This window comes from Gigantopelta aegis, chromosome 13 (genome assembly GCF_016097555.1).
Source record: "Gigantopelta aegis isolate Gae_Host chromosome 13, Gae_host_genome, whole genome shotgun sequence".
Classification (NCBI taxonomy): Eukaryota; Metazoa; Mollusca; class Gastropoda; order Neomphalida; family Peltospiridae; genus Gigantopelta; species Gigantopelta aegis.
This window is the reverse complement of record NC_054711.1, coordinates 24,784,468-24,812,276: the sequence shown is the minus strand read 5'-3', so window position 1 is coordinate 24,812,276 and position 27,809 is coordinate 24,784,468. Positions and strand designations below refer to the sequence as shown.

Below are 27,809 nucleotides of genomic sequence, written 5' to 3'. Positions count from 1 at the left end.
CACAATTACACAATTACAATATTTAGACGCTGTTCACAAATCCTTTAAGCCTTATTACTAGTATGTGGAATCTGTGTCATTGCAATGGTTTTTCCAAGATTTCTGACAGGACAAAATGTGAGTAAAATCTAACGAAAAATAAAGGTAGGAGACCAATTTTTTGTAGTTGTTAACATTGTTGTGAATTTAGCTGTGATGTGAAGCTAATATATGTATTACTTACATTTTAGCTGATTAGCTTGATTAATATGCGTCTGTCCGGATTACGGCTCAATAGCATGAGAGCGGGCCTTCGGGTTCCAGAATCGTCTGCTGGTTTTGGGCGCCCACGTGACGTTCCTCGTCCAATCGGTGGGCTCCTTTTTCCCGCCAAGCTCTATATGGTGATACACCAGTAGACTTTCCGTCTCCAGGGGTGTCAGGCGGCGGATCATTTCCAACTTCTGCATCCGGTCGTCGACTGGTCGCGAGTCACCACAACATTTTGGTTCGGACAGTAAGACGATTCTTAACCCACAGGTTCCCATATTTCGTGCACGTTAATAAATGTGATGCTCGTCATAGTAGAAATAAAAATATTAAAAAAGCCCCACACTTTAGCTTTGTTACGTCGGGATCTTATTTCAAGAAACCCGCAGGCTTCGAACACCACGATTTCCCCACCTTGAACGAAACACGTGACCGGATGGCCTGAGTTATGCTTAAAAACGGTCAATGTGCATATAAAGAAATTTGATGAAATTTCGGAGATTCCCCAAGAGCCTATTTACATATTCAAACACTTGGACAAACTTTCTATTAAAATATCACCGTTGAATCTTACTTGGACATACTTTTCAGGGATGAATCTTTTTTCAAGTAAAATGCATGTTCCTCTAAAATGTATGACGTAAATGCTGTTCAAAAAAGTTTACGTGACGTCACGTGTATGACGCTCCGTAAGACGAGGGGCGTCCCACACTAGCGCAGCGCGTCAGCAGCGCGTCGGCCAATCGGAACTCCTCGTCACATTCCGCTACGCTAGAAATGTACGAGGAGTTCCGATTGCGCGTCGGCAGCAAAAAATCACTTCCAATGAAATATACAAATCTCCACTAGCGCAGCGCGTCGGCAGCGCGTCAACGTCAGTTTTTTTCGATCGTTCTGAGAGCGATTTTTGCTGCTTGCTGCCCCGACGGTCACAGAAATCCCCAGTTATGAGGTCATATTGTTGTATGTTATGACGTCATATTGTTATATGTTATGACGTCATATTGTTATATGTTAGGTCTTCCACCAAAATACCACGAGTTGACACCATTGACAAATTTCTTTTATTTCACTGAAAACCAATGCCAAAGCAACTTATTAACGAAGAAAGATTGATCATCGAGGTGCAGAAACATCCATGCATATACGACATCCAGTCGGTGAATTATAAGGACACAGAAATGGCAGCCAATGCCTGGTCAACAATCAGCACAGTGATTGAAAGTGCTAGTGGTATGTATATATAGAAGAGAACATCCATAAAGAAATGTACCAATATTTTATTACAATGTAAAATATCCATTTAAATGTCAAATAATTTCTATGTACAGACAAACCTGCTCTAACGGACACAGGTTACTTCACTCTATACTTCCCCTTCTCACTGTAGTATACTGCCATGTCACTTCACCAGCTGGAGAATTGAAGTACTGGCAGAACCGATCATGAATCTGCACAGAATCTGCAGCAGGGTGATTTCCGATTCCGCCAATGTTCATCATTCCATTAATTTCAGGACCATCATTGACGTGCTCATCTGTCGGTGCATTTAGTGTTGATCCTGTTGTTGACTGTTGAAGGTAATTGTGAAGACAACAGGTAGCCAATACTACCTTTCGTACGCTACCAACTTTCAAGTTGATTTTCCTATGATATATTCTCCATCTACATGTAAGGATGCCAAAAGCATTTTCCACAACACGACGGGCTCTTGAGAGGCGATAATTTGATATACGCTTCTCCTCAGACAAATTTCGACCAGGATATGGTCGCATTATATTGTTCTTCAAAGGAAAGGCTTCGTCTGCAACAATTACATGAGGCAATGGTCCTAAGTTGTGAGCTCCTGGCAGATGAGTATCCTGAGGAAGGTGTAGCTTTTGACTTTGAAGTGCTGAACCAAGATTTGAATCAGCAAAGATGCCACTATCGCTGTTGCGTCCATATGAACCCACATCAACAACGATGAATCTGTATGCAGCATCCACAAGAGCTAATAGAACCAAAGAAAATGTTCCTTTGTAATTGAAATACTTTGACCCAGTATTGGCGGGAGCTTGAATGACTACATGTTTCCCGTCTAGAACACCAATACAGTTAGGATAGTTCCATACTTTGAAACCTTTCGCAATTTCTAGCCAGTCTTCTTCATATTGCGGTGCTGCAAGATACACAGGGGCCACCTTTTCCCAAATAGCATCACACACTTCTGGGATGTTGTTCTGTAATGTAGACTCACCAACTCTGTAACTGAACGCAATAGTTCTGAGTGAATCGCCTGTTGCTAGGTACCTGTAATAGAACAATACTTATCATATTGCATGTATTGTCATATTTGTTATAAAATATTTTACGTTCACAGGATCTGATTGCAAAAACCGTTGGAAGACTCTCAGAGACAGATGCGTTAGACTTAAACGAGAGCAGAAGACAAAAAGTGGCCAAGCAACCAAGTGTAATAAGCGGCCGTGGAAATATGCAGCTGTCATGAGCTTCCTTGACAACTATATTTAGGATGCTGAGTAGGTGAATTATTTATTTCACGGAAAATATTTGTATTACACACCTGGTGAACATAATGCACATGGTGACCACTTTACCTCATATTTGTGATAATTTGCATTGTTTCGAAATTTTAAAAGTCTGTCTCCCATTGAAGCCCACTTAAATATATATAATGGAACTGCTAATTATTCGATATGAACTACCCATGGTATCTAACATAATTTTGTTCGGTCAGATACCCTGGGAAGTTCACTCATTTTGTAAAAATGACATCTAGGGAAAATTCGTATAGCATTCTATATAGATTGATTCAGCTTTAGAGTTCAGATAGCTTAGTGAAATAAATACGTTATTATTATATCTTACTTTATTTTACAGAACAAGCAGCAACCTTGCATTAAACATAGATGTCAACGACGACACACAAGCAGCATTTTCTACCAACGACATTTTATCAGAATCAGATGGTCTTACTGATGAAGATAACGAGTCTTCTACAATAAGTAATCCAGGAATATCTACTTCAAAGTCTACCATCGACCCACTATCTGAGTCAAAAGCAACCATCAAGCCATCAAAAAGACCGAAAACCAGAAAATTTAGATCCTGCTGGCTTGGCTATGCTGAACTATCGGATAGCAAGGTTCCCGATGCGCCTTCTGACGAAGATGAGATGTTTTTGAAATCTCAAGTACCTGCACTGAAACGTTTAACTCCGCAAAAATATTATAATTCACGAACTATTATACAAAGCTGAATTTTATCCCAACACCCAGCTTTATTTGCAATCAACTGTACTAAGCAATCAACTGTACTAAATACGCGCAACACGCTAAATCAAACACAATGGCCGCAAGCAGAAATGAACAGGAATCCCGCATGGGGATATAATAATAATAACAATGATGCCTTAACATACGAGTGCGTCTGAACTACATGCACTTGTTCATGTACATGTATATGCATTCGTATCTTTGCAAAATATATATTTAGCAATATTTTCTTCCTCTGCTATTAAATATATGTTACTTTGTTTGTTCATTAACTTTGAAATTGGAATTATGTAAATACCAAAATGACTGTTTTTAAATGTATTAATAACAATTATGTGTATTGGTGAATTATACAATGTCACATAACCTACATACTTTTAATAAATCCAGTTTGATATTTAAAAAAATAAATTGACCAAGTATGTTTGTTTCTTTTTCATGCACACGTGTTCAAATAAAAATGCATTACCTCAGAGTCATTGCCAGTCTTTCTTGAGATGGAATCATCTGCCTGAAACTAGTGTTCTTTTTTTAAATAGTTGGTCCAATCAGTCTTAAAATGTCTTTGAATTGTTCCATTGTCAGCTGAAAGTAACGTTTATATCTCTCCGTGTCTAGTTCAAGCTCCATGACAAGACGATGATACTCCCCATACTGACTTCTTTTCTGTAAGATGTCGTGTACCCAACACTTTCTCTTGCGTTTTTTATTAAGTACATGTAATCTTCTTCTGTATAAATACATTAAAATCAATTTACTCGGAAGTTATTTTCCTAGGAGCCATGTTTTCTTCTCTTCTTTTTTCCTTTCGTTTATGTATGCTGACGCGCTGCGTATATGTGGGCATTATTGACGCTCCACTGCCGACGCGCTGCGCTAGTGTGGGATGCCCTTAAAATGATGGTCCGTTTACACCAAAACTGCACGTTTACCGCGACGAACACCGCCACGGTTTCAGCACCGCTATGGGTTCACACTGTCGCGGAATGTTCGCGTGGAAACCGCGCTGCGAAGCGAAATATAGTCACGTGTTCATACTGAATTGTGGAAGGTTTGGCGTATGTGCATGTCTTTTGTTGTTTTTTTCAAGCGGAAGCGAACGAAATCATGCCGAGGGATCTGAGGCTCCTCACCCCTATGCCCATATCCGAAAAAAAACCACATAGTTTTTGGGTTTTTTTGAGCCTGGGATTCGAGCCACGACAACAGCCGCATGCATGCACCCGATATCATACAATAGTGTACCCTCCACACAAAAAGTTTAAGTCAACAATAAAATCAACAATCAAAAATAAAATAAATAAAACCGACACAATTTGAATATTCATAGTTCTTTCTGCCACCTAGTCACAGTGGTGTCACGATACAGCTACCTACGATACGATACGTATCACGATACATAGCCGACGATACGATGCGTATCGCGATATAGTCATGTCCTTCAGATATTCCAGTGTTGAAACATGAAATACAATCCCAGATTCTATTTTAAAAAGTGTATCCTTACCTTCATTTAAAAGACAATATTAAAAAAATCATAACAAAACTGGCTCTTGATAATGTTTAGTAAAATCTTTACTCGGGAGTCTGTACGTTTAAATTATATTTGTTTATGATTATATCAAGTTGTGATAACATTTGTTTGTATATGTGAAAAAAAGAAGAAAAAAAAGTATTAATTATGTATTATGGGTATTTACCTATATAGTTTCGATGCATTTAGTGAAGAATTAATTATGTTGTGTTTTGTTATTACATTGTTTATTTCATTATATATTGAGTAATAATTTGTAATACTTAATAGACGGAAGGCCACAAGGGAGATTAGTGCACTACTATTTGTGTAACCTTTAAGTAAAGATTATTAGTATTAGTATTATACCCAATTCACGGTGTTTTCACAGTAAAACAAGAAGTTGAAGGTCAGGTGAAGTTATTTAAAAATTAAAAATAAACATGATAAAAGTAAAATACTGATTAAACACAGTTTTAATATAGAAATACAACAATCCATAGACACATTGACATAAGCAGGCACATATTCTCTGTCCATTGTCGGGTTTGGTTGTTGTTTTTTTGTTGGGGTTTTTTTTTTTTTTTTTTTTTTTTTTTTTGGGGGGGGGGGGGTTGTGTGTGTGAAGGAAATAACTTGTCAATATGTACGTAGGCCTACCAGTACACATTCGTGTTGGTAAATGAATACATAATTAATACAGGAATCGATGCATGATCAAAATAGGAATCGATACATGATCAAAATAGTAATCAATACACAAGCAAGGGTATCGTGTACTATAGTATTGTCAGCAATACTATCGTTAGAGAAGCCCACCATCATATGGTATAGATGACCATATATAGGTGGTCATAAAATTGTATTTATAGATGGTGCATCTAAGCATTGTGTACTATCCCTGTAAATATCACATTTGTATCTATAATACTTTTTAAAATATACAAGTTTGAACATGGGAGTTCACGCAATGCTGTTAGATCTACTGGTAGACCATCTATCTATCTATTTATCTATCTATCTATATTTATTTATCCTATAACTTACCCATGATATCCATGTCATAAACCCATGTGATAATTTATTTTATTAACCCGGTTAGGGACCGTAACAAAAGTATATTGAAGCCAGAGAGACTAAGTCACTTAGTCTGGGGGGGGGGGGGGGGTTACGATTTCAACATCTCCATTTAGTCATTTTATCACTTTTGGCTTCATTTGCTTTGAACTTGAAAATCATCATACAAACACAACCCAAAAGGCTTCAAAACACTGGCCAAGGTATTTATTGTCGACCTACTGCCCATGCAAACCAGGATATCAAGGTGGCTAGGTATGTATTACAGTCAACTCTCGTTATAACGGCCATGTTGGTACCACACAGGTCTTGCCGTTGTAACGATCGTAAAGAGTTGGCTCTCTTAGTATGACAAGTGGTTTGGCAATCATGTGTAAAACTAATAAATAATAAAGTAATGAAACAAACAAAACAAAAAACAAACAAACAATTGTTGTTATACATCTTGAGCGTGTTTAGGATGATTTTCTTTAATAAGAGTCACTTATCGAAATTTGCGTGTGGCGTCGTGTCGCGGGTGGGTGTGATATTTTCTCCCAATAAACCGCATTAAAACATTTCACGATATATTGTAACTTCTAATTAACAAAAAGAGACTTGACAGGAACAACTCAACTCTGCATCAAGATATTAACAACAATACAAGTTGTTTAAAAAATCTCTACCTTGCACATCAAGCGCTGGAATAGAGCCGAAAAACGGCAATTGCAACAGCAAAAAAGAAGAGAAAAGAAGCATAAATTATCTTAAATTGCTGGAAAATATGACTTGAGAAATAGGCCAACTTGGAGCCTATGTCATTGGCATCTGATGAAAGATACCAATGGGCATATTGTCATTGGATGTATAGTTTAATAGTTAAAAAGCCTTTCAGAGTGCCTTGGTTGGCCTCATATCACTGTTTAAAAACATTGTTTCACTATGTGCATTCATGAATAAATACTGTCTTCCTTTGGTCTTTTCCAAACCTTGTTCTGTAACGTCAATTTGGATGAAGCCAAAGTCAACTGCCCATTTAGTCTTTTTGAGGGGGGTGGGGGGTCAGAATCAAGACTAAGTGACTTAGTCTCTCTGGCTTCAATATACTTTTGTTACGGTCCCTTAATAATGGTATACAAATTTGCAAGGTCTCTAGGTTATGTGTTGCCATAGATGGGTCATTTGCTTATAAGCCAACAACTTGAACAAGACCCGTGTACCTGAGCGTAACGTTTTCAAAGATTTGTTTAAAATGCGTGACGTCAAACTAATCTGCGCCAATCGTGATGACGTCATATTACCGATGGAGGCGACTTTAGTACTGTGATTTACTAAACAATTAATTATAGGTTATAGGATAAATAGAATTCGCTACTCGTGTTTTTTAATATGTAAAATATCAACCTCGTCTAGTTAATCGGTATTTGTATTGGCAGAGCCTCGACAAATACCAATTAACATAGACTCGGTTGATATTTTCCATATTAAAAAATACTCGTGACGAATCCTCTATATATCATCATGTTCCCTGAAACACGTTTTATTTAAAAAGCCTAATACGGCCTATATAAAACATAATAATAATAATAATAATAATAGCCTAATAATAATTTGGTGACTTATAATATCAAGTCGTTGAACTGTTTGACTCCCAAATTTCTTTTGTAATCGTCCATTGACTTGTAAAGTATTTTTAATTTATATACCACATTTTCACATCTATATTCATCTTCGTATTTGAATCCTCAACGGTGGACCTATTGGGCTATTTCTCGTTTCAGCCAGTGCTCCACAACTGGTGTAACAAAGGCCGTAGTATGTACTGTCAGTGACATGGTGCATATAAAAGATCCCTTGCTGTTAATCGAAAAGAGTAGCCCATGAAATGGCGACAGTGGGTTTCCTTTCTCAATATCTGTGTGGTCCTTAACCATATGTTTGACGCCATAAAACCGTAAATAAAAAGTGCTGAGTGCATCGTTTAATAAAAGATTTCTTTCTTTGTATTTGAATTTCTCCCAAACCAGTTCAAGATGGCCAATAATGTTGCTCGGAAACCGCGCTCCAATCATTTGACGAGCTATTCTGGGGCCCTATTTTCGAAGCCATCTTAGCGCTACGAAATCGTAAAACCGTCGTAGGTTGTGACGTCACTACAGCGCACGCCATAGTGACGTCATAGCTTACGATGATTTCACGATTTCGTAGGCTAAGATAGCTTCGAAAATATGGGCCCAGCTGGACAGCGGAAAACGCGACGTTCAGATAATTTATTGCACGTTTTTGGTATGAACGGTTAAAATTTAAATGCAATGACGTAGAGAGCGATTGGCTTAGCGGCTACCGCGCGGAAATCGTCGCATTTTGCGGTTTCGGCGTGAACGGGCCATTGCAATAACCATAAACTGGGTACATGACTTTTCCGTTTTAAGACTACTGAAAAAATTCCAATGCAAAATTGCTATTGAAAAGTTTTTGTTTGAACATTACTAATGCACCTGAATGTCTTTGAAGAAAATCTTGTGATTAAAAAATTGTACCTTTTAACGAAATATGGATTTTAAGTCTATAATATAGACTGGTATTAAAAACTTGTGGCACAATGTTTCAACAGTTTTTCAACCGTGATAGTGCAACAAATGTATTTATTCAGCAATCACTGTATTCAGCAACTCGCCATGCACATTGACTTAATCAATTAGCCCGAGTACTCTGACTGTAAGAGAGCTAGACGGACATTTGGACATAAACACGCTCTCATTACAGTCAGAGACCAACCTATGTCTTTTTTTGGCAATTCCTGACTACCAAACGGTAGGCAACGAGTCCCGCTCTAATACCACAACAATCCTATGTTTGACGTCAAATACCTTTACATCAATCATTTTCGAGTTAAGTGATACAAAAAAATCCACATATTAATCACTAATGCACATACTACAGAAAGAAACCCGACAGCACCCACATTCAGCTACGCTTCGTGACACTCCGTCGCAACAATTGCAAAGCTCGGCGATCTATTTCGAGACTGGGCGATTCCGCCTTGTGCAGCAGTTACAGGGGTCATCTCATAAGAGGAGGCAGTACGTAGCACATACTTTTGCCGTATCCTGTCGATAACACCCCAAATGTATCCTTCAAATTCAAAATGGAATCAATAATGTGTAATTGTTTTGGTTTAATGACGTAATGAAATCCAAATTCATCCAAAACGGCATTAGCCAACTCTTCCATGTTGTAACTTCGCTTGATATGAGACGGCCCCTGTAACTGCTGCACAAGGCGGAATCGCCCAGTGCGCGATCACGTGGTCTACGTCTCGAAATAGATCGCCGAGCTTTGTAATTGTTGCGACGGAGTGTCACGAAGCGTAGCTGAATGTGGGTGCTGTCGGGTTTCTTTCTGTAGTATGTGCATTAGTGATTAATATGTGGATTTTTTTGTATCACTTAACTCGAAAATGATTGATGTAAAGGTATTTGACGTCAAACATAGGATTGTTGTGGTATTAGAGCAGGACTCGTTGCCTACCGTTTGGTAGTCAGGAATTGCCAAAAATATACATAAGGTTGGTCTCTGACTGTAATGAGAGCGTGTTTATGTCCAAATGTCCGTCTAGCTCTCTTACATTCAGAGTACTCGGGCTATTAATCAATGTGCGCCCTGCACTATGTACGAAGACAAAACAAGGGTGCGAAAAGGTAACTGTCGTCGACTCTAATATCAGGGTAGACCGAATATTTTATATTTTTTGTCATTTGCCATGTCGTGAATTACACTTTTAGAAATGTTTTATTATTATTTAATATTTATTTATTTTTATTTCATTATTAATTATTATCGATTTTCTATATTAAAGGGAGATAATTCGGAAAGTTTTTCTTTGTACAAAACGTCACGACGTTGCTATGGCTATTTGATTTAAATTCATAGATGAAATCAAACGGGTAGGCCTACAGTTTATTCATAATTTTAGTAGTAGTAGTAGTGTGTCTGAGAGTTCACAGTGGTGTAGGAACCAAGGAAGGTGCCAAAAGGGGTTGGGCACTTTTATATTTACACACTTTTACACTATTATAAAGCAAAATATCAGAAAAGTGAGGAGGCACATGCCCCCCTTGCCCCTTCCCCGCTTGCTTAGTTGCTACGCCAGTGGTTCATCAAGATAAACCACATGCACTCGACACAGATGTGTACAGTGCTGTCCGGTGTATGATGTATCGGCGCATCTAAGCATTCAAAAACTATTTTCTATGTGAAAACTGTGAAATACTTAATAAAATGTGTCTCTCACCAATGAAGCGGTGCATAGTCTGAGATACACTACGAATTGTTTTATGTCTAGTAAATAAACATTTTAAAATTGTCCATAAATGTAGACACCCGCTTGTATTCAAAACGTATTTGCATGCCCAGTGATTCGGTGCAGTAGATGTGGATCAGTGACCCCGCTATTTATAAATCGCCCATGACCTCACTTTGTAGCCCATAAACGCTACACTGTTGTCCCAAGATTATTTTAGTACTTTTTTGTTTTGTTTTGTTAAAAAATATTACTATGAAAACGAACGATCACACATGACCCATCTCGTGATCAATTTCGGAATCATTTTCTTGAGTGGCACAGTACTGCAGATGCATACATGTTCATTGTCATGCATGGCTAAGATGCCTACATGGGTTTTTTCAGGGTAGATTGTGCACACACATGGATCTTATTTCGCTTCTTTTTTTTTTTTTTTTTTTAACAATGTGACAATTGTGAACTGCAATGACTGTCAATTGTGAACTGCAATGACTGTCAATTAAGGTGTAAAACCTTTGTTTTGTTTGTATTTGTCTGTGTTTTCTTTTTCAGTTTTAATAAAAATAACCGAAGAAAATATATTACTAATTTTAAAAAATGTGGGAAAGGTGTTTTTAGACTGGTGTTAACATTCTTAAAGTGACATTCCTGAGTTTGCTGCAATTTTTAAGATATCGACTAACAACAACTTTTTTACGATTGTAATTACATATCAAGTATATTTTTCTGCATAAAATATTAGTGGCTGTATATTAAACGTGTTTCGGATCGTTCTAATATTTGTACTAGGTTAATTTTCATTTTATTTCCTAAAATAAAAATTTTCATACATACAAAATTATTTGAAGACAAAATCCAGTTTGGGCTTCTTACAAATATTAAGAAGACCAGAAACACATTGAATATACAGACACTGATATTCTAAGCAAGAAGATATATCTAATATGTAAGTGTAATCGTAGAAATATTTTATTAGTCGGAAACATCTTACAATGCAGCAAACTCAGGAATGTCCCTTTAATATCAATTATGCTGACCTACACAAAAGCAAGTGAATGATTTATTTTGAAATTATGATATAATTATTGATAATTCTAAAAAAAAAAAAAAATTGCATCCTTAATAATAAATATGTTGATACTTGATTAAAAATTAAAAATGGAATTGAACTTTAATTTGTTAAAAACACTGACAACATGACAACTTCCTAAGCATACTTGAGCAAAACACCAAGTGCGTCGAATCACCGGACACACCGATACGGTTGTATACATGAATAAAATTCAAAATGTGTTGCATATCAGTAAATTTGATATACAATGTATTTCCGCAATATTTTGCTCATACTCGCTTTATACATGACATATTTATTGCCACTTAATGTGTATTTACATATACCAAAAATTTAGATCCCTACTGTATATCATACTAAAATAGTCTCACTTCTCAATGTATACATTTAACAAAGGCCTGTGTATGCACCATCCTGTCTGTGGGATGGTGCATATAAAAGATCCCTTGCTGCTAATCGAAAAGAGTAGCCCATTTAGTGGCAAAAGCGGGTTTCCTCTTTCAGTATCTGTGTGGGCCTCAACCATATATGTCTGACACCATATAACCATAAATAAAATGTGTTGCCTGTGTCATTAGGCCAAAAAACAAAAAAAAGAGTTGGTGATCGTCCCTGCCCATACCTGAAAAATGCGCCCGCCCCTAAATTTATTTTATTTTTTATTTTGTTAAAAATGTGTCGAGATAGCAGCAATTCAACTTTTGTAAGTACTGTAACGGGTTAAACCATCACCAGGTCCATCTGGCAGCCAGTGAAGGAACTACAACATCCAGGCGCATGCGCTGTTGGCTGCTACTCCCACAAACAAAATGTTCTCCAGGGTTTTATAAAGTTTTTCATAGAAAAAAAAAAAAAAAACCTCCCCCCTACCCTGATTTGTGTGATCAAAAGGACAATCACCAACTCTTTTTTTTATTATTTGGCCTTAGATAAAACATTTCTTTCCGTCCTTGACATTATACTCAAAAGTCTCAAACATGTTCCCAAAATGCATGGTTTTTTGTATATTTGTAACAATCTTCAGACTCACAGATATGACTCATGTTATTAGTCCCCTACCAGTCCAACACAAGGGGACTATAGATTTCATCTCCATCCTCTACTTATTGTATGTCTGTCCATCTGTCTGTCCCACTTAAATAGTTTTCTCAATATTTTTTTCCCAAGGTCTCAAGATATTGAGCTGAAATTTTGTATACGGTATATAGCTTTATCATGTACTGTTACAGATCAAGTTTGATTTACATGATGGTTTGCCCATTTTGAACTTGGGAGATTTGTTTTTTCTGGACTTTTTTTTTTTGCAATGTCTCCAGATATTTTTTTTTTTTTTTTTTTTTTTTATTGTCCCCAGAAATATTTGGCAGTGTCAGGGTTGAGGTTCCCTGAGCTCACTGACGTACACATATTTTAATTATATTTCATATATATATATATATATATATATATATATATATATATACACACTGTATATACAGACTATTTACATGTACACAATGTTCATGTTTAAAACATATACTGCATTCAAAAAAACTCTCATCCACTCACCTACCCCCCCCCCCCCCCCCCCCCCCACACACACACACACAAATATCCATGTACATCAGTTTTCATACATGTCGGTAATTAGTATTAATTATTTCTGGGAGCAAGAAAGAAGAGAAAGAAGAAAGGGGGAAAAACAAAATATCAGAAGTGAAAGAAAAGAATAACTGGTTGCAAATTTTATCTTTTAATGTTTGTCTGTAAGCCAGTATGTTAAACTACAGTTGAAAAATTTCATGTAAAATTGTCAATAAATAAATTATACCATTTCTTCCAATATGTTTCAAAATATTCGTATTCACAGTTTTTAAGCAGAATACACCTTTGAATTTCTAATTTGTTTTTAATTGTCCGTTATAATGATCGTAAGTTCAATTTTTGTTTTTGCATTTTTATAGAATAAATATAATATTTTATATTAATAATCATCCAATTTACTACACTGCTGTTTTGTTCCTTAGGCAAACCTAAGATAACTATATGTTTATCAAAAGTAATATGTTCACCCATAATATTTGTTATCCAATTTGCAATAGATTTCCATAGTTTTTTTTAACAAAATGACAATCATAGAATAAGTGTTCCATTGTCTCTGGCAACAGATTACAGAAAGTACATTTATTGGTATCTATATAGTGAATAGTGTATAAAAAATTGTTAGTTGCGAGTTTTGATGCAATATTCTGTACTGAAACCACCGCAAAGTTGTATCTCTGGTACATTTAAAGGGTATGCTATAATATATATTCCATTCCCTTAATGAATAGTTAAAACCTTTTTCCTGATATTTTAATTGTGATTTTGGTATTTGTGATGTTTTGCATAGCAGTTTATATTGTTCCTTGCAACCTTGTTTCTCTTTTAAAATCTGCTTTTGTGGATAAACTGGTTTATAATTAGGGAAAAAATTCAGAGTTTGACCATTTAATTTTCCATATTTTTCAATGAAACATTTTACTGCTTTAATTAAAGACGTATAATCTAAAAAAAATAAAAATTATATTATACTTCACCATAAATTCGTCAACAGTTAGAAAGCCACCATGTACACCAATTAAATCATTTATAAAAATAATTCCCTTTTCGGCATACTTTTTGTAGAAAATAGATTTTTTATCTTTTATTATTACCCATATGGGCTCAAATATACAGGGTAATATTTTTTCGATCTCTGCACAGTGTGCAGATTGCTTCTACAGCCACTGATTGGCTGGCTTAAAAATCACGACGTTTGGTTGGTTGCTTGGCATGGCCGGAACTTCACTTTCATTCATATAATGTTTCCGTTCATGAGTCAGATTACACATACGTTATACGATCTACAAAGATTTACAAAAACAAATAGACTCATTTGTTTCGTAAACATGAAATGGTATAGTTTAATAAGCAGCGGCTTTAGTAATATATAAAAATTATTATTTTCAAATGTAAATACAGTTGTATTATTTTGTACTGTAAACATTTGGCTGTAACAAGAATGCCGTTATGCTATAACGTCACTTACATTAAGTCATGTAATGTGCGTAAGATTATATGACGTAATGGCTGATGGCTTTGTTGTAGACTGCAGAGGAATATTTTTACATTAAAAATCAGTTAAAATTGACAATGGGTAATAAAGAGAATAACCAACTCGCTACGAGGAGTTACAAATTATCTGTCCCTCGTGAATGAATGTTGTAAAACCCTCGCCAAAGGCGGGACAGATAATTCATAATTCCTCGTAGCTCGTTAGTTATTCTCTAAATATTTTACTGTTGTGCCAAATATTGACACCAACTATGTCGTCTATACTTTCAATGATTTCTTCACATTGAATTTTTCGCCAGCTTTCAAGAACATCTTTCTAAAAAGGATTACTTGTATTTTGCATTTTCTTGCAAAAAAATTGATCCCCATATATAATTAAATCATGTATTGATACCTTTGTAATAGATGAAAAAAGATGTATCCATTTTGAATCATTTGTAAGTAGTCTTCTAATCCATGTTGATTTTAAGGCTGTTATATAAATTGAAATATTAATCATTCCTAGTCCTCTGTTTTGATAATCTTGAATTATAGTTTCACATTTTAATGTCTCAAGAAATTGAGCAGAAATTTGGTGTATAACTTTATTATATTCTGTTACAGATCAAGTTTAAATTTTAATTACCAATGTTTCACAGAATTATAACCCTTGAACATAGAAGATATGAAATTTTGTTTTCCAGACTTTTTTCTTTTCTGTTTTTTTTTGGGGGGGAGGGATATTGAGATGGGATTTTATGTATAGCTGTATCATGTTCTTTTACAGATGTTTAACTTTCATGGAAATATACTCGTTTTTCACAGTTATCACCCTTGAAGTTAGGAAGTACAAAAATTTGATGGGCCAGGTAGGGGACATGTACTATTTTAGCACTTCTCTCGGAATGCTTGTCAAAAACTTCATTTATGAAACCTTTCAAAATTCCGCTTTTGAATAAAGGTTTAGTAAATCTATTTATTTATACATGCATATATTGGGGTGGGGGAGGCAACACACAATGTGTATGTACTATGTATATATGGATGATTTTTAAAACTTTAATATAGTAAAAACAAAAATGGTTTGCTATGCCACACACACAGACAATTATTAATTTTTATTTTATTTTATTAATTTTTTTTTTTTTACAGAATATTGCTATTTGCTCTTCTCTTGTTGAATGCCCTATGGGTGGCGACAAGAGGAAAGCCCCTCTCAGTTTGTTTCGATGGCTGTGGTATTGAGAACCGTGTACTCGAATGTCTTCGGTTGGACAACTCAGATTTGCCGAGATTTGCGACCTGTGTAAAACAGCAAAATGGACCCCTGGTGATGTGAGTTTGTTTCCTCCACTAATCTATCTGTCAGAATCTGTTTTTTAAAGTCATGTAATGTATACAAAGAGATTCTTAGTCCTGGAGACTCGGGCCAATGTATACCCCTTTTTGTGACTAACCATACTAGTCTCAGACTACCAACTGGCAACAGAAAGTTGGCCAACTCGACAGTTACATTGTAATTTCCCCAACTCCCGACTTATGACAGGTGCACTCAGATTAACAACTAATGGGTTATACGATGAGAATCAAGTTGTAAGAGCACTCAGACTAGCAACTGGACAGCCATAGAAGTCGTGACAGCAGATAGTTGGCCAAATGTCTGCTGTCAGTTGGTAGAATTACCTATCGGTAGCATATATGGAAACTAAGTTATCTGCAATGAAACTATTTTCTTAAAAGTGATGTATTGACAATTTTTATTAAACTAGTCTCTAAATGACATGGACATTAATTGTTTTATTACATGAAGGATGCTGAATTGATGCTAAACTTGAGTAAAAAAAATTCAAAAGAAAATAATTATATATGTTTAAAAAAAAATTGCTATGCTAACCTTCTTAAAGTCACAGGCCCTAGTTTCAACATGTTGTAAAAATGGACACTATGTTTGGTTAATCTAAAAACCTGTAACATTTGGATAAAGTTAGAGTGAAACAAGAGTATGATGTTGAAATGGGGAAAGGTTCTTAAAAATACACTAGAGCTTGTCTCCATAACATTTACTTGTCAGAGGTACATTTTTTTAAGCCATGAAAAATTCATTTCATGGTATTGGAAATATCAGAGATCATTCAGGGCTTTACATTAACTCTCAACAGAAAAGATAAATACATTGAGAACTGATATCATTCAGAGCTATACATTAACTCTCAACAGATAAGATAAATTCATTGAGAACTGAGATCATATTCAGGGCTCTACATTAACTCTCAATAGAAAAGATAAATATATTGTTAACTGAGATCATTCCGGGTTTTACATTAACTCTCCACAGAAAAGATAAATATATTGTTAACTGAGATCATTCAGGGCTCTACATTAACTCTCCACAGAAAAGATAAATACACTGAGAACTAAGATCATTCTTGGCTCTACATTAACTCTCAACAAAAAAAGATAAATACACTGAGAACAGATCATTCAGGGCTCTACATTAACTCTGAACAGAAAAAAGATAAATACACTGAGAATTGAGATCATTCTGGGCTCTACATTAACTCAACAAAAAATATAAATACACTGAGAACTGAGATCATTCAGGGCTCTACATTAACTCTCAACAGAAAAAAGATAAATACACTGAGAATTGAGATCATTCAGGGCTCTACATTAACTCTCAACAGAAAAAATAAATACATTGAGAACTGAGATCATTCAGAGCTCTACATTAACTCTCAACAGAAAAGATAAATATACTGAGAACTGAGATCATTCAGGGCGTTACATTAACTCTCAACAGAAAAGATAAATACACTGAGAACTGAGATAATTCAGGGCTCTACATTAACTCAACAGAAAAGAACATTGAGAACTGAGATCATCAATTTGCCACTCTCCTAAACCTTTGCAGATGAGTGTGGAGGTAAGCAGGAGTGATCACACATGCCTCTCCTGGTGAAGACTGATAGAATATATATCTTAATAGAAGTTGTTGGAACAGTTTTCTTATTATACATCCTAAATCGTTAGGGCTCTACATTAACTCTCAACAAAAAAGATACATACACTGAGAATTGAGATCATTCTGGGCTCTACATTAACTCTCAACAAAAAAGATAAATACACTGATAACTGAGATCATTTAGGGCTCTACATTAAAACTCAACAGAAAAGATAAATACATTGAGAACTGAGATCATTCATGGCTCTACATTAACTCTCAACAGAAAAGATAAATACATTGTTAACTGAGAACATTCAGGGCTCTACATTAACTCTCGACAGAAAAGATAAATACGCTGAGAACTGAGATCATTCAGAGCTCTACATTAACTCAACAGAAAAGATAAATACATTGAGAACTGAGATCATTCTTGGCTCTACATTAAGTCTCGACAGAAAAGATAAATACGCTGAGAACTGAGATCATTCAGAGCTCTACATTAACTCAACAGAAAAGATAAATACATTGAGAACTGACATCATTCAGGGCTCTACATTAACTCAACAGAAAAGATAAATACATTGTGAACTGAGATCATTCAGAGCTCTACATTAACTCAACAGAAAAGATAAATACATTGAGAACTGAGATCATTCCAGGCTCTACATTAAGTCTCGACAGAAAAGATAAATACGCTGAGAACTGAGATCATTCAGAGCTCTACATTAACTCAACAGAAAAGATAAATACATTGAGAACTGAGATCATTCAGAGCTCTACATTAACTCTCAACAGAAAAGATAAATATACTGAGAACTGAGATCATTCAGGGCGTTACATTAACTCTCAACAGAAAAGATAAATACACTGAGAACTGAGATAATTCAGGGCTCTACATTAACTCAACAGAAAAGAACATTGAGAACTGAGATCATCAATTTGCCACTCTCCTAAACCTTTGCAGATGAGTGTGGAGGTAAGCAGGAGTGATCACACATGCCTATCCTGGTGAAGACTGATAGAATATATATCTTAATAGAAGTTGTTGGAACAGTTTTCTTATTATACATCCTAAATCGTTAGGGCTCTACATTAACTCTCAACAAAAAAGATACATACACTGAGAATTGAGATCATTCTGGGCTCTACATTAACTCTCAACAAAAAAGATAAATACACTGATAACTGAGATCATTTAGGGCTCTACATTAAAACTCAACAGAAAAGATAAATACATTGAGAACTGAGATCATTCATGGCTCTACATTAACTCTCAACAGAAAAGATAAATACATTGTTAACTGAGAACATCAGGGCTCTACATTAACTCTCGACAGAAAAGATAAATACGCTGAGAACTGAGATCATTCAGAGCTCTACATTAACTCAACAGAAAAGATAAATACATTGAGAACTGAGATCATTCTTGGCTCTACATTAAGTCTCGACAGAAAAGATAAATACGCTGAGAACTGAGATCATTCAGAGCTCTACATTAACTCAACAGAAAAGATAAATACATTGAGAACTGACATCATTCAGGGCTCTACATTAACTCAACAGAAAAGATAAATACATTGTGAACTGAGATCATTCAGAGCTCTACATTAACTCAACAGAAAAGATAAATACATTGAGAACTGAGATCATTCCAGGCTCTACATTAAGTCTCGACAGAAAAGATAAATACGCTGAGAACTGAGATCATTCAGAGCTCTACATTAACTCAACAGAAAAGATAAATACATTGAGAACTGAGATCATTCAGAGCTCTACATTAACTATCAACAGAAAAGATAAATACATTGAGAACTGAGATCATTCAGGGCTCTACATTAACTCAACAGAAAAGATAAATACATTGTGAACTGAGATCATTCAGGGCTCTACATTAACTATCAACAGAAAAGATAAATACATTGAGAACTGAGATCATTCAGGGCTCTACATAAACTCAACAGAAAAGATAAATACATTGTGAACTGAGATCATTCAGAGCTCTACATTAACTCAACAGAAAAGATAAATACATTGAGAACTGAGATCATTCAGGGCTCTACATTAACTATCAGCAGAAAAGATAAATACATTGAGAACTGAGATCATTCAGGGCTCTACATTAACAACAGAAAAGATAAATACATTGAGAACTGAGATCATTCAGGGCTCTACATTAACTATCAACAGAAAAGATAAATACATTGAGAACTGAGATCATTCAGGGCTCTACATTAACTCAACAGAAAAGATAAATACATTGTGAACTGAGATCATTCAGAGCTCTACATTAACTCAACAGAAAAGATAAATACATTGAGAACTGAGATCATTCAGGGCTCTACATTAACTCAACAGAAAATATAAATACATTGTGAACTGAGATCATTCAGAGCTCTACATTAACTCAACAGAAAAGATAAATACATTGAGAACTGAGATCATTCAGGGCTCTACATTAACCCTTTGTTCAGTATATCAGTCTTCACCATGAGCAAAATCAAGGTTAGTTGTAGACCAATCTTTTGAAATAGTGTTAGGTGAGCAATCAAATAAAGGTTTTAATGAAACATTTATTACAAATTTTACTGCAAAATAATCAATTTGTCACTGTCAAAAACTGAGATCATCAATTTGCCACTCTCCTAAACCTTTGCAGGTGAGTGTGGAGGTGACCGGGAGTGATCACTAATATAATAAAATCAGGCCATATAGGATTTCAAATTTCATGGGAAACACTTTCGGTTCCGTGTCATGTGATCATGGGAACCCATCGGAAACTGTTTTATTATATATGTATATTATTTTCATTGAATTAGTACTTGTACTCAATATAAGAATCTTGGGTGGGGGGGGGGGGGGATTTTGGTTCCGAGATTTTACAGATATGCTTCCAATAATGATGCTAGAAATGATGCTTTTTATGACATCCGAAGGCCTGAAAATTATATAATATTAATTGTAATTTGCAGTCCACCTTTTGTCCAGTCTGATAAGTTATTAGAACAATTTTCTTATTGTACATCCAAAGTCACTTGTTGCAGGCAATTAAGCATGCAAGGGGTGGGATATAGCCCAGTGGTAAAGTGCTCACTTGATGTGCGGTCAGTTTGAGATCGATCCCCGTCGGTGGGCCCACTGGGCTATTTCTCGTTCCAGCCAGTGCACCATGACAGGTATATCAAAGGCTGTGGTATGTGCTATCCTGTCTGTGGGATGGTGCATATAAAAGATCCCTTGTTACTAATGAAAAAAATGTAGCAGGTTTCCTCTATGACTGTCAAAATGACCATATTTTTGACATCCAGTAGCCGATGATTAACAAATCAGTGTGCTCTAGTGGTGTCGTTAAACAAAACAAACTGAAGCATGCAATGGTTACAGTAATGTACAACCTTGTTCCTTGACTTTAAAGCTGTTAAAATACACTTTTTTGGTGAAACCATGAACAATCTGTCCATAGCATTTCAGTGATCTATGTCGGAGTATTTCGCAATAGTTTAGCACCCATTTCGTAAAGTTGCACTCTATCCCTAATTGTGTATCCATCAAAAATATGTCTTATACTTGACATCTTGATTGAATTTCAGTGATATCCGTAAACACCAGTTAGACTGCACCTGCAAGTTTCTGGATTTTGCCAAAATGACCACCACATCTGCTTCGAGATTTGTGTTGTTTCACAGTACCGAGTGCAGTCCCAAGACCATTCAAAAGTGTGGTAAGATCTAGAAAGATATTTTAAGTAGGTATGTGGTGGATCAGTCCAACTTTCAGTTTGGTTATGGTATTATACCTGGTCACCCGTATGTTCACAAACATCTCAAGGTCTTGAGATCATATCAGGTTTACAAAAACTGACTTACGGTAGGCCTACAATTTTTTATGTTAATCTGAGTGGGTCCTAACCTTTTAACACTGGCTTTGGTGGCGTAGTGGTTAATCTATCGGACATAAAGCTGGTAGGTACTGGGCTCACATCTCGATATCAAGGTGTAAGGCACTACAATTTTCCACGTCAATCCAACCTTTACAATTAAGAAAATGTCTACAGCAAAAAAAACATGCCATTGAAAAAACCCTGAATATAGTCCAAGGCAAAAAAATGCCGTCGAAAATTAAAACTGTTGTGGGCAATTGCAGGAGTTGCAATCACAGTGGCTCATAACATTTTAACACTGGCTTTGGTGGTGTAGTGGTTAAGCTATCAGACATAAGGCTGGTAGGTAGGTAGTGGTTAAGCTATCGGACATAAGGCTGGTAGGTAGGTAGTGGTTAAGCTATCGGACACATGGCTGGTAGGTAGGTAGTGGTTAAGCTATCGGACACAAGGCTGGTAGGTAGGTAGTGGTTAAGCTATCGGACACATGGCTGGTAGGTAGGTAGTGGTTAAGCTATCGGACATAAGGCTGGTAGGTAGGTAGTGGTTAAGCTATCGGACATAAGGCTGGTAGGTAGGTAGTGGTTAAGCTATCGGACATAAGGCTGGTAGGTAGGTAGTGGTTAAGCTACCGGACATAAGGCTGGTAGGTAGGTAGTGGTTAAGCTATCGGACATAAGGCTGGTAGGTAGGTAGTGGTTAAGCTATCGGACATATGGCTGGTAGGTAGGTAGTGGTTAAGCTATCGGACATAAGGCTGGTAGGTAGGTAGTGGTTAAGCTATCAGACACATGGCTGGTAGGTAGGTAGTGGTTAAGCTTTTTGACATACGGCTGGTAGGTAGGTAGTGGTTAAGCTATTAGACATAAGGCTGGTAGTTAGGTAGTGGTTAAGCTATCAGACATAAGGCTGGTAGGTAGGTAGTGGTTAAGCTATCAGACATATAAGGCTGGTAGGTAGGTAGTGTTTAAGCTGTCAGACATAAGGCTGGTAAGTAGGTAGTGGTTAAGCTATCTAGAAGCCCTGCTATGAGCTACTCTTTTCAGTTAGTAGCAAGATATCTATATGCAACACACCGGCCTTGGTCTACAAGCTGGTAGGTGCTGGGTTCGGATCCGAGTCAAGGAATGGGATTTTTAATCCCGATACTGACTCCAAAACCTGAGTGAGTGCTCCGCAAGGCTCAATGGGTAGGTGTAAACCACTTGCACCGACCAGTGATCCATAACTGGTTCAACAAAGGCCATGGTTTGTGCTATCCTGCCTGTGGGAAGCTCAAATAAAAGATCCCTTGCTGCTAATCGGAAAGAGTAGCCCATGTAGTGGTGACAGCGGGTTTCCTCTCAAAATCTGTGTGGTCCTTAACCATATGTCTGACACCATATAACCGTAAATAAAATGTGTTGAGTGCGTCGTTAAATAAAACATTTCTTTCTATATGCAACATCCCAGAGACAGGATGGTACATACCATGTCCTTTAATTGTTACACCAGTTCTCAAGCACTGGCTAGAACAAGAAATAGCCCAATGTCCCCACTAATGGGGGTCATTCCTAGACTGATTGTGCATCATGGGAGCATTTAACCACTGGGCTATGACAATGTCCTTACTTCCTACCCACCACCCTCTAACTCTCTTCCTCACTCTCCCTCACTCTTTGATATAGACATGTACTAAGTGTTTTTCTTCTTTTGGGGGCATTTTCAAGGTAGGCCTACCTTTTTTCATTAAAGACAAAAACGAATCAATTGAAATAAAAATAAATTTAATTAATGTGCTGGCTTTAATAAATTAATGGCAAAATATATAACAGACATATTTTATTCTTTAATAATACAGTTTCTGAGTGTTTTATAAAGGCAATTTTAGAATTAACTATTAAACTATATTTAATCTGAGGGCAGCACGGCACTGATTAAGGTAAGATTGCGCTAGACTGTTGAGGCATGGTGCTGCACCATGCTAAAACAAGTTAGGGAAAACACTAAATATGTACTATATACCTCTTGCTTTTTCTTGACCAAGTATGAAGGGGGGAGATTTAGCTCAGTCAGTTGAGTGCTCGCTTGTGTTGCAGACTTGAACCACCTCAGTGAACAGGCGCGTGCGCGGGGGGGGGGGGGGGGGGGGGGTGGGGGTCACAACCCCCACTGCTCTAGGCGAAAAAAAAATTCATATCCCGATTTTTAATGTAATTTCTTTCCAAAATAATGTGGTCAGAAAGCAGCTCAGCTAGCCAGCAGAAAACACCCCAGAATAGCCCTAGAAGGGGTCAATTTTTCAAATTTTTTGGGGGGAGGGCCCCCAAGATCCCCTGGTACTAAGTGTTTTTCTTCTTTTGGGGGCATTTTCAAGGTAGGCCTACCTTTTTTCATTAAAGACAAAAACGAATCAATTGAAATAAAAATAAATTTAATTAATGTGCTGGCTTTAATAAATTAATGGCAAAATATATAACAGACATATTTTATTCTTTAATAATACAGTTTCTGAGTGTTTTATAAAGGCAATTTTAGAATTAACTATTAAACTATATTTAATCTGAGGGCAGCACGGCACTGATTAAGGTAAGATTGCGCTAGACTGTTGAGGCATGGTGCTGCACCATGCTAAAACAAGTTAGGGAAAACACTAAATATGTACTATATACCTCTTGCTTTTTCTTGACCAAGTATGAAGGGGGGAGATTTAGCTCAGTCAGTTGAGTGCTCGCTTGTGTTGCAGACTTGAACCACCTCAGTGAACAGGCGCGTGCGCGGGGGGGGGGGGGGTTGGGGGTCACAACCCCCACTGCTCTAGGCGAAAAAAAAATTCATATCCCGATTTTTAATGTAATTTCTTTCCAAAATAATGTGGTCAGAAAGCAGCTCAGCTAGCCAGCAGAAAACACCCCAGAATAGCCCTAGAAGGGGTCAATTTTTCAAATTTTTTGGGGGGAGGGCCCCCAAGATCCCCTGCCACGTGCTTCGCCAGACACCTCAACCCCCCCCCCTCCCTGCAAAATTTCCTGCGCACACCCCTGGTGAATCCATTCACCTGATTAGGTTTTTTCTCGTTCCAACCGGTGCACCATAACTGGTCAAAGGCCGTGGTATGTGTTTTCCTGTCTGTAGGAAAGTGCATATAAAAGATCCCTTTGCTGCATTAGAAAAAATGTAGCAGGTTTCCTCTGCTGACTACATGTCAGAATTACCAAATGTTTGACATCCAATAGCCGATGTATAATTAATCAATGTGCTCTGATCGATGGCAAAACAAACTTTTAACTTGATCAAGTATGAAAATAATGATCATGTTATAGTCCGTCCCACAGGGAATGCCTTTTATCCTACTATGAAATTTACTGCTTGTTATTTATTTCTTAGCCAATTGCTTTGTAACTTGGACACAAAAATAGTTGGAATTTTTTGGGGGGTTGTTATTTCCAAAACACTTGTTCTTTTCCTGCTTGTCAAACCAAACAGAAATTATTAATATAAAAACACTTTTGTAGAAGGATGGGATGGACTATAGACATTAAATAGATCTGTGTAGTGTCCTTCAGTAACTGTTCCTTTCATTTCCTCGTTAGATGTTTACGTACGTTTTTATTACAGGGATGAAACTAGATACCAAACCAATGTCCAAACAGGCTGATCCCTTCTATGCGTTGTTTGGTGGACAGATCTTTGACATCTCTGCCTCTGACTGGATGGACCAGTTGGTCAGTATGGATAAGCAAAAGAGAAGGATTATACAGTCTCTGAAGAATCCGTTGGTCAGGGAAAAATATGATGCAGCTCTGACCATCTTAGATACTGGTGAGTGATTTACATGACTGAAATTAAGGGGGTCCTCACCTCAAAATACTGTCACCCACTCTTTGGCAATACATTTTACCCTAGCCTAAATGTCCCTGCTGTCCCTTACCCATATTTAGTACCAATATTCCATTCAGCACCTCTTTTGGCCCTACCAGCCTTTTCTTTCTTAAAATCCTGTAGCCAGCATTGCTTTCAAGATTTTATTTTTTAACATTAATTTTAGAAAATTTACTATTTAATTGATATATATTTGTTTTAATTTTAACATAGAATTGTCTGTAATTGTGCATAAAATAAAAATATAAAGCAGGGAATTCTGATTTTCAAACTAGGAATGTTCCCATTCCCCTCCATATACTTCCCCCCCCAAATAACCCCAAAACATGACTTTTAAAAACAAGGAGATCAAAATATCATTCTCCTAAATTTTTTATTCATGTCATTGTTTATGTCAGTTACATCATGTCTAGACTTACATGTCTCTTTGTCTCTGTCCATATGTCTGTCTCTCTCTCTCCCTCTCCCTCTCTCTCCTCTCTCTCTCTCTCTCTCTCTCTCTCTCTCTCTCTCTCTCTCTCTCTCTCTCTCTCTCTCTCTCTCTCTCTCTGTTTTTCTCACATTATTTTGTTTTTAATATTTTAACAGTTGATACCGGTTATCAGGAGTATAAACCATCTGAAGAGGTATGTAATAAAACAAACAAGTGTACAGTAAAACCTCATTATAACGTCCCCCATCCCCTGGTATACCGCTGTTCCCACTTATCCCTAAAAACGCTCCAGCACCAGTAGTCTTTACTTAAATGTATTATGTATTACAGTACATAAATGTTCTCCATTTAGTAATTCTGACACATAGTCATCAGAGGAATCCCACTGCATTTTTTTCTAATGCAGCAAGGGATCTTTTAAATGCAAGTTCCCACATACAGGATAGCACATACCACGGTCTTTGACCAGTTGTCGTGCACTGGTTGGAACAAGAAAAAACCCAATCAGTTGAATGGATCCACCGAGGTGATTCGATCCTTGCGGCGCAAGCACCTTAAGCTAGCAATCAACCGACTGATGGTTTAAGATCAATGTGTTTGCAGGTCTGTGAGAATTAAAAATCTGCGTGACCCATTTATTGGTTACACAGAAATAAATCTAGGTAACGCATTTCCTTTTTGCATAACCCGACGTTATATCCAAGTAAATGGCGATCCAAATTTCATGCGGACAAAATATAGGTTTGCAAAATTTTATTCGCGCGAACATGCAAAACGATCATTCTCGCAATTTTCAGAGGTCTGGTTTGAAATATTTTATATCTGCCACATATTTGATACAATAAATATAAAAGTGTGGCGAATTACATATATACATGTACACATGTACGGTACATGTATATACATTTATTTAATTTTTTTATTATTCAGTGTTCGAAATTAAAATTTTGGCCAGTATCCCAGTTGGATACTAACATTTCAAAATCTGGTATCCCACCTAAGAATTTAGTATTATATGGCATCCCAGTGGGATACTGGGTAACAGTGGGTTCTTGAGTATCCAAAATTAAATTCTGGTATTCCCGGGATATCGGGATACCGTTAATCTCGAACACTGTTATTATAGAAGCAGGGTATTTTGGGGCTGATATTGGGGTTTGGTGCATGTACCCGAATGGAATTCATAACATTCATCATACCACCCAACTTGTTTCAATGCCAAAATCAGTTGGAAACCCAAGGTTGGTGTTATAATGAGGTGTGACTGTTTGCACTTCTACATCAACATGGTGTTTTTATATAAATTTGTTAATGCTCATACTGATATTTCAGCCTATAAATGGCTTGTACGCATAGGTAACAAATATAGTTTGATTGAAAAGAGTTCCTGTTTTCTTTATTTTATTTTGTCGGAATCAGAACTGTTTGGTTATGCAGTGCAGAAAGAGGGTGACAGGGAACGTTTTGTTTTCAATATCTTGATTAGCGATATTTCTAGTCAATTGAAAATTGATCGCAACTATTGTTTAATGTTTTTAAATTGTGTAGCAATCTCTGAAACATGCATAGCGAATCGCGACTCGATACTAAACAAAATGTTCTCTGTGTGACAGTCCAACTCTCAAACAGAGTGTAAAAACGGGGTTGGTTCCGGCATCAAGAACTGACTGCCGTTATACCATATCGTTCATGTAGTGTGTTTCATGTTTAAATGAGGTTTAAATGAGAGTTGCTTCCCCTTTCAGACCCATCAAAGTAAAGAGTGGTAACTCATGGGCTCTGTTTTACGAAGCAATCTTGGTGCCAAGATCACTTTAAGTGCATAACTACCTTGGTGCCAAGATCAATTTAAGTGCATAACTACCTTGGTGCCAAGATCACTTTAAGTGCATAACTACCTTGGTGCCAAGATCGCTTTAAGTGCATAACTACCTTGGTGCCAAGATCGCTTTAAGTGCATAACTACCTTGGTGCCAAGATCGCTTTAAGTGCTTAACTACCTTGGTGCCCAGATCGCTTTAAGTGCATAACTACCTTGGTGCTAAGATCACCTTAAGTGCATAACTATCTTGGTGCTAAGATCACCTTAAGTGCATAACTACCTTGGCGCTAAGATCAGCTTAAGTACATAACTAAGATCGCTTTAAGTGCACAACTACCTTGGTG

General features: G+C 36.7%; 1 protein-coding gene and 1 long non-coding RNA gene across 2 annotated transcripts in view; both read left to right on the top strand.

Annotated features, from left to right (window-relative positions):
• Positions 1–1,290: 1,290 nt before the first annotated feature.
• LOC121387094 lies at positions 1,291–3,938 on the top strand. The gene is made up of 3 exons (XR_005959782.1): positions 1,291–1,482; positions 2,612–2,771; positions 3,133–3,938. It is a non-coding gene; the product is annotated as an uncharacterized LOC121387094 (long non-coding RNA).
• A 6,039-nt stretch (positions 3,939–9,977) lies between these two features.
• LOC121387730 overlaps positions 9,978–27,809 on the top strand; it is a 40,944-nt gene continuing 23,112 nt past the window's right edge. Inside the window, exons 1-5 of the mRNA XM_041518927.1 lie at positions 9,978–10,043; positions 15,681–15,863; positions 21,060–21,190; positions 24,947–25,150; positions 25,799–25,836. Coding sequence (XP_041374861.1) covers positions 10,030–10,043; positions 15,681–15,863; positions 21,060–21,190; positions 24,947–25,150; positions 25,799–25,836 — 570 coding nt within the window. The 5' untranslated portion in view covers positions 9,978–10,029. The remainder of the gene's footprint in view (positions 10,044–15,680; positions 15,864–21,059; positions 21,191–24,946; positions 25,151–25,798; positions 25,837–27,809) is intronic.